The sequence below is a fragment of the Notothenia coriiceps genome, unplaced genomic scaffold (genome assembly GCF_000735185.1).
Source record: "Notothenia coriiceps isolate Sejong01 unplaced genomic scaffold, NC01 NC01_scaffold00010593, whole genome shotgun sequence".
NCBI lineage: Eukaryota > Metazoa > Chordata > Actinopteri > Perciformes > Nototheniidae > Notothenia > Notothenia coriiceps.
This window is the reverse complement of record NW_011343294.1, coordinates 180,215-191,589: the sequence shown is the minus strand read 5'-3', so window position 1 is coordinate 191,589 and position 11,375 is coordinate 180,215. Positions and strand designations below refer to the sequence as shown.

Here is an 11,375-nt window from a genome sequence, read left to right as displayed (position 1 = left end):
GTCTAGCCGAAAATATTAGCTATCCCCGTCAACTTTCGTTCGTTCGTGCAAGATAAAGTTAGACGGAGGTTACGAAAAGACGAGCTGTTCAGTATAAGTAATAAAATGTGAGACGTAAACCACATTGTCACAGCTCACAGGATAGGTACCTGTCAGACAATAAGACAGATGTTTATTTCCATTCAACTCTCTGGTTGGTCTGGTGTCTTGCCTCTGTTGCATTCACTGAACACGGGAAATTACAATCCTGTCGTCCTCTCTTGTGTCATGATGAGGTTCAGTTAAAGCACGGTTAATGTATTATATTATTGACTCAATAATATAATACATGCCTTTGAGAGTAGGCAATCTAGGCATATTAACACAATTAATTAAACATACTTATCACGGCGACGGTGTACTGAGATTTTTTTTTCTTTTAAATAAAAAAAATATATTCTTTTTTTATTTTGCTAGGGGCCCCCTTAGTGGCTGTGGGGCCCTAAGCGGCCGCTTAATGGGTCGGGCCGGCTCTGCCTATTAGGCTATATCTTTAAAGCTGCTGTTTTAAATGTGAAAACAATGAAAAGTAAAGTATACAAACAAAAAATAGACTCCCAGAAATGACCCATTTCATCTGGAATAGCATAGGGCTGATTTAAACTCCCTCTGTTAGTCATAAATAAAAAGAAACCCATCATACAGCCTGAGAGAGAGCGAGCAGCTGCTGGACACAGTCTGTCTCTCAGGATTCATTCACAGAGAGAGGATGAACCTAGAGTTACACTTCAGCACCTTAACAAAAATATTCTTGGTTACACACTATAGAAATCTTCCATTTTCAGTTAAAGCTCGACCATTTTGTGTGAGGGGTCCCGTATGTCTGACCTACTAACACATTTCTGTTTAATAGATGGAGTGACGTCACGGAGGGGCGGAGTCACGAGCGTTCAAAACACAGCTTGGCCTCAATCCTGCCTGATTATTTTTGCTTCCTGCTTAATTTTTACGCTTATTTTCTCCTTTTACCAGTTATGTAAAGTGCTTAGCGCTTTGTAGCCTTTATTTATTTTTTCAGATTTTATATGATGAGGTTGCTTTCCGTATATTCACCAAAAAACACGTATTTCTCCCCCGGGATAGATTTCTCAAACAGCAGCCTACTGTTTGCTTGTTTGTTGCTTTCAAGGAATATGGACTAATTGAGAAACCGTATAAATGTACTTGCCGTCGAGGGGATATCCTGCGTTTGTAATCGAAGAGGTAAGACTGAATAAAAGGTGGAAGACAAATGTTTTCTGGCCACAACTGTTCAAGGGTCTGCAGCAGCTGCAGCTCATTATCCCGCCTGGATGCCTTTATCCTGTGTGTGTAAAATCCCTCAGCGGACTAAAGTCACACATATTTAAACGTTTTGCATGAAGTCTAGTTTTTCAATCCTGTGCTTCCATCCTTCGTAGACTGAATGGCGATGTTTTTGTGCAAACAGCGATTTCCTGCTGCATACTTGGCTCTTAGAGCAGAGAGCGGTATTTCTATTTACCATATTACTAAGGCGGCCAGAACTGATGCATTATGCACAGTAGGAATTCTCTAACATTCTTTAAAAATGTCCCAAACTTAAAGCAACTCTCGTGATTAGCTATATTTGTGTAGTAAGGAACATTTCTGTGTATTTAATCCTTTGTTGTCCTCAGTTGTTGGATGTAACTAAGTACTTTCACTCAGTACTGTACTTACTAAACTAACTTTATTATTTCCACTTTGGCTACATTATAGCTTACTTCTACTCCTCTACATCTCAGAGGGAAACCCTGTGATTTGACCTTCAGTAAATTAACTTGACTGCCATTGTTCACTTGTCACTCTCAGATTGATTTATTAAGAGACAAATATAGTGGTGTAGTTTAAGTTAGCCCCACCTTGACCATCTGCAACATTGAAGTGATTAATACATTTCACAATTGTATCACAGATAAGATTCTGAAATGTATCATTCTGCATAATTATTACATTTTTGATACTTTAAGTATCTTTTGAGACAACTTTTTTTTGTACTTTTAAAGTTTTTAATGCAGGGCCTTAACTTGTGACAGATTATGTATTAACTGTGGTAATAGTTTTCAAAACCAGTTGTCTTGCATCCTCATAAAATACAATAGAAGTGTACATTTCAAAAGATAAGAAATTCTACTGATATAACAGCTAAATTAAATGTTGTTTTTGTACTTGCATTTGAGTGAAAGCAATGGGCACTCATAGGAAAGATAGATGCTAAATGCATTTTTAAGAGAAGTTTATTTTCCCATTTTAATGTCTTATATGTTGCCTGTTCCTCTTCCTCCTCCTCCTCTTCTTCTCCCCAGGTGTGTGTGCCCTGGGTGCAGCCCAGCCTGTGCTGTGGTGGCGATGAAGAGCCCCGGAGCTGCAGAGAGCCGGCGGCTGGTCGTCCTGCTGGAGGCGGCCCTGCTGAGGGAGGCTCGTCTCTGGAAGGTACCGGTCTTCAAGAATGGATGCATCCAGGTAAGTCTAGCATCTTTCTAAAGCACGTTATAATGTCATTAAAAGCCTAAAATTGAACAGAAACCCTAATCTTGGTCCTCTGTCAAATGAAAAGTTGTTCTTGTGTGACGAAGCAACAAGATTCATGTCTTTTAATTTTTAAAGCTAACAATGAAAAAGTCACTTTCTGTAATAAGGAAATGAATAATTCAAGTACAAGCATGAAAAAGGAGAGTAAAAGCATTAATAGTAATAATCTGAGATCTAAAAAAGTGTGGCTTTTCATTAATTGCATGAAACTGACGTCCCAGTAATTACTATAATTGTGTCTTTCTTTGGGGCTTTTTTTGGATGGCCTGTACTGCCAACAACCTGAATTATTATCTTCCAATCATTTTCTTCTTTGAACTCTCAGGGTGGTGACGTCTCCTCATCCCAATATCAAGAAACTATCTTTTGGCTTGGAGAGATGAACCGGCTGTTCCACTTCTGTCCAGAAACGTTTGCACTGGGAGTCTGTGTCCTTACCCGACTGCTGTCCACTGTCAAGGTAGACGGCTGCAACTAACGATATTTGTCACTATTAATTAATCTGGTGGACATTTTCTCTGAGTTGTTTGGCCCATAAAGTATTTTTAAATTTGTTAAAAAATGACAATCCCAGTCTCTCCAAGCTGTTGACTAAACATTTCTAATTGTGTCAGAACATAGTATGATATAAAAAGTGTGTTTTTAAAGAAGCAGGGAAAAACATCTTGATTTCTGGTGTTTGTTTTGACATTCTTAGATTGTCCTGCTTCTGAAGAACTAAATAGAGTATTCTCTTTTCTTAGGCCCAACCCAAATACCTGAAATGCATTGCTTTCACCTCGTTGGTCCTGGCTGCCAAAATCAACGAGGAAGATGAGGTAAGATCTTTTCCTAAAGATATGAAGAAACACGTCAGATAACCAAACAAAACAACAACAGAAGTCAATGCTATTTCAAATCAATACGTTTATTTACTTCCCTATTTGTTTGTGTCTGTTTTAAACAGGTAATAGGTTCTGTTCAAGACCTGGTTGTGCAGAGCGGATGCAGCTTCTCAACAGCTGAGATTCTTCGCATGGAGAGGATCATTCTAGACAAGCTGCAATGGGACTTGTACACCGCAACGGCAGTCGACTTCATTCACATAGTAAGTTGGCAGATAGATGGGCAAACAATACTTTTATTTGTTATTCTTTTCCTGGACCTGAGTTGTCGGAGCATCTCATAGCTGGACCTGAAATGCTTCGTCAACTCTGGTCCCGGTCTTGCCTAAAACACAGCAGCACAAAAGCACACATTTTGCCATCATGCTTGCATCATGTTTGCTTCAAGACGGTATTTCACAAACCCCTACTCTCTCAGAAGAGATAAAGGTAAATTGGTCCTAGTAGAGATTGTGCATTTATTTGATTTCACTCATTGTTCCCATTTATTATAAACTCCATTCCGTCCAGCTTGGGGTGAACACGTTAAAACGTTTTAAGAGGTCTAGAGCAACTGTGCAAATAATAAAATGGGAGTCCGATTAGAACATAATGATACATTTAGTTTTTCAATACATCTGAATAGAATCAATAAAATATTGTTCTAAATAATGACGTAAAATAATCTACCTGACCTCAACACAGATAAAACCGAAATGTTTTGTTTTTGCGCACTTGTTCAATTGTTTTAAAGATCTAGGTTAACCGATGGAAATCACCTTGCTTTCAGTTATTGCTAACTCTAAAAATCACTGCCTTTTCCCTCTGTAAATATGATTTAATGTCAGCTTTCTGCAGCTTCAGTGCAGAAGTGACAATTATAGAATCTGTTGAATCTGATTGTGGACAAAGACCCAATCGGCGCAAGGTCTGAAGAGAGCTGTTTATTCCACATAAGTCTGCATTTGCAAGCTGCTAGCAAATAACAGGCATGTTGCATATCAGGCCAAGGCACTTCTGACTAACTCTAACTTCTGCCCAACTATTGATACCAAAACCCTGCTGGGTGGGGGTCGGAGATATAAGGTCCTTTTTTTTTTATTATTGGGAGACCTCGAGAGACTTAACAGACATGTGTTATCGTCAGGGAATCTATAACGTGCTCTGAATAGTTGACTGTCTTTTACGTGAAAGTAGGTTTGTCATTGTTAAAGGTCCCATGCTGTGTCACTGAGTTTATGGCACAATATTTTTAAACAGCCTGGAACTGTTCACAGTAGTTTATTGTTCAACCTTTACAAATCATTGCCTAAGGCAGTAGCCACTGACTGAACTGTATATGTGTGTATATACACACACACACACACACACACACACACACACACACACACACACACACACACACACACACACACACACACACACACACACACACACACACACACACTTTAGGTCCCTTCATGCTATCGCGCCCAGGGCTGTATTCATAACGCTTTTACTAAGAAAACATCCAGCACTTTATGGTAAAAGATCAGTAACTATAGCGCCAAGGAAACAGTTTGAACAACTCTTAATATGCTTCTCATAGGGCTGCATGTTATTAAATAGATGCATATATTACTTCTACATTCAACCTCAATTTGGTTATTGGATCTGTAAACTCTTTGTAAAAACAAACTCCAGTAACTACTTTCGTTTTTAGCCACACTAGCAGCACAGCTTTTTGGATCACAGTGAAGTTGACTTAAAACAATACAAACTGTTATTAAACTGAACATTACATCTTACTATGAATAAGGAGGCCAACAGTTTGGAGGCCAGCATAGTGACGCTTTATGAATACAGCCCATCAGTTTTCATTACAAATAGTTCCACAAGAGTTGGTATTGATTCACAATATTCAAAGGATGTCCATTGTGTCCGACTTGCTCAGTTCTAAGGATAAACATTCTCCACACAACAAATCTGACTTTTTTTTCTGAGCTTTGCATTCTGTTAGTCAAAAATCTCATCCCGGACCAAAGCACAGCTTCATTCCCTCAACAAATAAATGCCAGTGTTCGATTTGTTTGTGATATTGAAATTTGCGGAGGACTGATACATTTTCTTTAAAGCAGCAAACCATTAACTGTCACCGAAAAGCTGTTTGGCACATTTGAACTGATTCAGTGTCTTCTGCAGGACTAAAAATGGCATTTTCACAACTATAACGTGAATTGTACTGACATGGTGTCATAGGTTTACAGCGTGTTATTGATGTGAAGCTTTTATTTTCCTTGCACTTCACTTTATATATTCCAAAAGATATTTGAACATAAACAGACATAAAGCACCACTAAAAACTATATTAAAATAAAGAATTTCTCTTTTTATACTATTCAAATAAATATTTTTCAAATACTTTTGAACAATACTGTAATTACCTCACAATGACATTCCCCCCTGCCTTGAAGAAATAACTCTGCATTCCCTTTTTCTAAATAAAGTGGTATTCTCCTTTTTTCTATAAAACAGCTATCATTAAAATCTATCTATTATTGGTCACCATGACACTTTGATATATATATAAATAAGAGGATTTACAGAGATGCTTTGTCATCGGCTCTCAATATTCTTAAATATCCAAGTGAAGCTCTTTGAAAGGCAGAATCCGCTATGTGGCTCTCAAATCTTTCACCGTCTGAGACTGTATCGGGCTGTCCAATCGGAACACAAAGCTTCCTTTGTTTGCTACGTCAGCCTGAATATTCCCTGCATTCCCATAGTGGAGTGAAGAATGAAAACTTGAGGAGGCAGTTTAGAAAGTTTGAAGAAGTCGAGAGCTGTTTTTAACAAATTCCTTTTTGAATTTGGCACCACATTGCTGAATCTACCTTCTTTAAAAACCCATGGCTTATTTTTGCTACCGAGTAAGAGACAAAACTAAAGCAAATGACACAACATGATAGACATTTGGCTGTAACAGAGAAACATCACAATAATGTGTTGGGGTTTTTTCTTCTGTTTTCTGGTCACTTTGTGATAAGACTAAGAAGAACTAAAACTCAAAGTGTCCTTTAACATCGAGCCTCAGGTTGTGAATTACAGTTCCGGCCTACAAATGGGAACACATACGCACTGCTTGACGATACCAACAAGATTACTATGATTCCTCAGGCCAACGGGTAGGTCTTCATAAGTTAAACCTCATGATGGGATGCTCTATCTGTTGATCAAAGTGTCTATCAGCAATGAACACTTGAGAAGAGAACCACAGACTGCGAAAGGGACATTGTCCTGGGTGGATGGGATGAAGGTTGGGTCAAAGGAATGAAAGATGTTTTGTGAAGGTTGGACATTAAATGCATTGATGTATGTCATGTTGATAAGAGGTAAAGGGTGAGCAATGGATGGAAGATGACAACAGTGACATCATTATGCTAACGTTTTGGTCTCGTTCCTCTCCACTTCCCTGCTCTTCTCCGCTGTAGTTCCACGCCCTGCTCGTCTCCGGCCACCCTCACCTCGCTCCGTCCATCGGGCTGGGTTCCGCCTCGGACCCCGGGTCGCCTGCCGCGGGGCCGGGGCTTCAGAAGAGGCCTGCGGGGCTCCAGGCGGCGTTGTGGACCAGGCAGGTGCAGCACTGTATGGCCTGCCACCAGCTCTGGCAGTTCAAGGGCTCCACGTTGGCCTTGGCCATCATCACCTTGGAGTTGGAGGTGCTCACGCCCGATTGGTTCTCCGTATTTACCAACCTGCTGAAGAAAGCGCAGGTAAGAGAAAAGCACAGGCTCCTCCTCCATGATTATAGTTGGTTTGAGTGAAGACAATGTGACATTATACCCACAGAGAAAATGTATACCAGAGCCCAACTGTGCTGGGGTTTGGAAGACTTTAGCTGCAAAAACATTGGAAACTGAAAAGAAACTAGTTGATTCAAAACAAAGATATTGCTTTACATTAAAGTGGACCTATCATGCTATATTTGAATAATATAGTGTAGGACCATACCTATATAAGGCATTTTTATACTTTTTATTTTTCAAAATACCAAACAGATCATGCATTTTAGCCATTCCTCATTTCGCTCAATTTAACACTGTCTTTGCATGGGCTGATTCTGTGAGAACAGCACCACCTACAGGCCTGCCATATGTACTACAGCGTCTCCAGCGCTTTCCAACGGCAATGTCCGTGGCTGTCTCCTCCTGATTGGTGGAGTTGGCCCAATAGCCGTAGCGCCACTTCTGTGACGTCATAGAAGTGTTCAAATCTGGATCAGTCTGTATCAGATCCGTTGCAGCCCCTTTTTAAGAGATTTGGGTATGGAGGAAAAGAGAGAGGGTTGTGTTTTCTGACGGGGACACATGTTCATGTATAAAAGACGTACAAAAGTGCATTTTGCATGATAGGTCACCTTTAATATAAAAGATAATTTAGAATTACATATTTTAAGAAATTATTAGAATCGTTTAGTTTTCAAATGTAAACCCTTTCACTGAGCACATTTGTTTCAAATACTTAATAACCAATGTGTCTAAGTATACAGTATACACTAAAAATGATGTTTTACTCTCAAAAAAGATGCAGTACATAAACTTCAATGTTTCTCCACGCCAATCATTAGTCAAAAATAATCCTGTTTTGATAAAAAGGATGAATAAGGGTTTAAAACTCCCCAGAGGAAAATCCATTTACCATGGATGACCAGTTCTCTTTAAGATGCCAGTCCTTGTTTTTATCTTTAGATGTCCCACGCTATTTTGAAAAACCTCTCGCACCTTTTGCAGTGCAGAAACAGCATCAATTATGCTCCATACTGCTGGGTGTTTTGGATAAAAGAACAAATGCGGCTTCATGCTGCCCAAAAGTGACAAACACGCTTATTCAGGTCCATCATGATCACACTGAGGAAGCTGAGAGAAGGGAAGAGTATTTTAGTCAAATTAGACAAAATCACAATCCCACACTAGGTAAACACTTACACCCCATTTTAGGGTCAATGAAAGCTCAGTTTTCCACAATGGTCCTCTCAGAAAGGACTCTCCTTCTGAAGCAGCTCACACACATTGTGATGTTTTTGCTCTCCCAGGTGGACAGTGGCGAGTTCATCCACTGCAAAGAAATGGTGGACGAATACCTTCAGAGCCTGGAGTTCTCCCTGCCGCCCAACGCCGTCTACATCTTCAACAGCGCCCTGATCCCAGACCAGCAGCGAGCCTGGAACCCCACGCTGCGCCTCAGGAGGGGGCGGGCGGGCTGCGCACGGCAAGGGGACACGGACGAGTTCTACGACGGCTTCAGGTGTTTGTACAGCGAGGAGACGACTCAGCAGGGAAACAATGTCGATTCCCAGCAGAAAAATGTCTCGCCCTGCCCGCCTCTGCACCCCGCCCTCAACTAGAGGGACGTTTATTCACACCGTCCTCCCATCTCACATGGAGAATGTCCAATATACTGTAGTTCAGCACATCTAACAACCTCATTTGCAAGTTTTGCTGATACCGAGATGTTCAACCTGCAAAAAACTTTACAAATTGGTTCAAAAGGAGATATTGTTTTGGATTCTACCGTGCACTTGTCCACACAGAAGTCTGGAGGTGTGTATGGATCAGAGGTATTCTGACGCTGTTACTTTTTTTAGCGGGACAGAAATGATGTTTCTCTTTTGGTGCAGAGTTAACGGTCCATTTAAGTTCTCAAGCTATTATTATTGCCATATTTTCTATTTTCAAATATACCTGTCCTTAAATATCCTCCACAAATGGTTCAAGTGTTAGGTCAAAGAAGAAGGATTAGGCAGTTATGTGTGTTTTTATGAGTGTGGTTGAAGCCCAAGAGCGGCTTTTTTTTATGTTTGAGTTGATCCTGATTTAGTTTGATGTGAGGCGTCATGGTGTTCAGGTTCCTCCAAGGACCACGTAGCACCTTGAGATAAAGACAAGCTTTTTTTTTTAAGAAATACTAAAAATATATATTTTTTCAAAAGCTTTTTATTATTTTAATATTTTTACCTTCTTGTATTAATTTGTTTTTTATTTAGCAATTATTTACAAAAGCCACATTTTCCAAAATGTTTAATTTCCTGACTAAATGCTGCACATGTTTTTATTTCCTTAATGCTTCAGTCTGTACTGATTTGCTTAATGTGACTATTGTTGCATCAAACAAAGCAGGAGCACCTTAGGGAGATTAGTTTAATACTAGAGCAGAACATCATGAGATCACCTGATTGATGATCCTGGGATCATCAAGTAAATCAGTAATCCTGGGATTACTGATTTAAATATTTCTTAATGTATGACAGTGCCACAAATCATACACCAAATATTGTCAAAGTATTGGATAGAAATATCCTGATTTTATTTGTAAATACCACATATGTCTGTTTCATCCCGATACTGAAATGTTTCCTTAACGGGTACAGAATATTATGTTTTCAATTTAAACTGACTCTCTGCTGCCTTACTGTGTGCAGAGGTCAGAAACGTGAGATAATGTGAACCAGTTACTGTCTGTTTCCTCAACTGTGAAGTATGTTGCATTTATCAAGTCAGGCTGGAAGCAGCACAGTGTGACCAATGTAAAGGTTGTTTCCATTTCTTCATTTAATGAGGCAGCTATCTTTATCGTCTGGTCAACCACAGAAATAAAGCTATGACTTGACAAGTCTAAAGTGGTATTTTCATTTTTGTCACTTTGAGGTTGGACGGTCTATGGTTTCTTCCTGTGTCAGAGATTATTGTTAATCTATGTTATTGGTCACATTCAAAACATGAGAACTAGAAGCTGTAACATGAACTTATTTAAGTTAAACTTCTAGAAGTTCACAAAATGTTGAGTGTTTTGAGTTTGAATTATTAAAACAAAGTAAAGGTAAATTCAACTTTTTTTTAAGCCCTAAATAAGTGCACATATCACTAAATGTACCAAAAATAATACATTTAGGAATCAATTGATCACATACATTGAGGCTACTGTTTTAATTTTGTTTGATTAATTTCCTTTGTACCAATTCCCTTAGTATTTAACCAACTTCTCAATTTTTGCCTACAGCACTATGCCTCAGCCCATAAGATGTGTACACAGTGTCGGTGTGCATCGTGTCCTGAATGTAGAACAGAGAGCCATTATCCCTCAGCTGCTAGCAGAGTGTTTGTGTTCTAAAGGATAGAGGGCTGTGAACACACTGTCCTGCTGGAGCAGATCCAGTGAGCCCTGCTGGAGCAGATCCAGTGAGCCCTGCAGGTGGTGGAGGACAGAATAATAACAGTGCTTACAGAGCCATCACCGTTTACACAAAACCATTCATCTGGGAAGAGCTGAACACTGGGTCCTGACTTCCTCCGTCTGTTTTCAAAGAATAACACACTTGTTCAGTGCCGTACAAAAGAAATTCAACTTCCGATGTTCTTAGAACTTCAAAAGAAGTGACCTGAGAAATTGTGATGGGAATTGTTCACCTTTTCTGCAGTTTTATCCCAAACAGTAGCAGTAATCGTTAGATGAGCATGTTTTATATTATATTCTAAAATAATATTTACCAAATCTAATACTTTTGCAAAACATAAGGGATGTATTTTGGATTGTATAGTATGTTATATCTTAATTCAAAATACCTTCAATTAATGTGTACTAAGCACATGAATTTAATATGCCATATATTACAATGAGTTAAATTCTTGCCACAATTTGATTTTAAACTGATACCAATAGTTAAATGAGGAAACACTATTTGATCCGTCTTCACACAAGAATGATGTGTACAGACTTGTTTTTGAATTTGTAGACAGCGTAACAACCAGCTGCAATTTGTGTTAACCCGCTTCCTGTACACCCACACGTCACTCCCAACCACCGTCATCTCCCTGAAACTTACACACCTCTAAAGACCTACGTCTTTTACACATGTATTCCTCCACCTTTAGCAAACACACACATTGTTAAAGCAATGGGGGGGGG

The 11,375-nt window shown here is 39.4% G+C and overlaps 2 protein-coding genes across 2 annotated transcripts in view; one reads left to right on the top strand and one right to left on the bottom strand.

Moving 5' to 3' along the window:
• The first annotated feature begins 927 nt into the window (after nt 1-927).
• Nucleotides 928-6,898, top strand: LOC104946092 (cyclin-I-like). The gene is made up of 5 exons (XM_010771847.1): nt 928-1,242; nt 2,346-2,502; nt 2,897-3,031; nt 3,315-3,389; nt 3,518-6,898. Exons 2-5 carry the CDS (start codon nt 2,389-2,391, stop codon nt 3,737-3,739), a joined length of 546 nt encoding a protein of 181 aa, XP_010770149.1. The 5' UTR covers nt 928-1,242; nt 2,346-2,388; the 3' UTR covers nt 3,740-6,898.
• A 14-nt stretch (nt 6,899-6,912) lies between these two features.
• Nucleotides 6,913-11,375, bottom strand: part of LOC104946096 (septin-8-like) — a 30,179-nt gene continuing 25,716 nt past the window's right edge. The window contains exon 9 of the mRNA XM_010771852.1: nt 6,913-7,168. Within this exon, the coding sequence (XP_010770154.1) occupies nt 7,003-7,168 (166 nt within the window). The 3' untranslated portion in view covers nt 6,913-7,002. The remainder of the gene's footprint in view (nt 7,169-11,375) is intronic.

Coding starts and splice junctions, on each gene's coding strand:
- LOC104946092 (XM_010771847.1), top strand. CDS start 2,389: ATGAAGAGCCCCGGAGCTGCAGAGAGCCGGCGGCTGGTCGTCCTGCTG. Junction 3,032..3,314: donor GACTGCTGTCCACTGTCAAG/GTAGACGGCTGC, acceptor CTCTTTTCTTAG/GCCCAACCCAAATACCTGAA. Junction 3,390..3,517: donor AAATCAACGAGGAAGATGAG/GTAAGATCTTTT, acceptor TGTTTTAAACAG/GTAATAGGTTCTGTTCAAGA.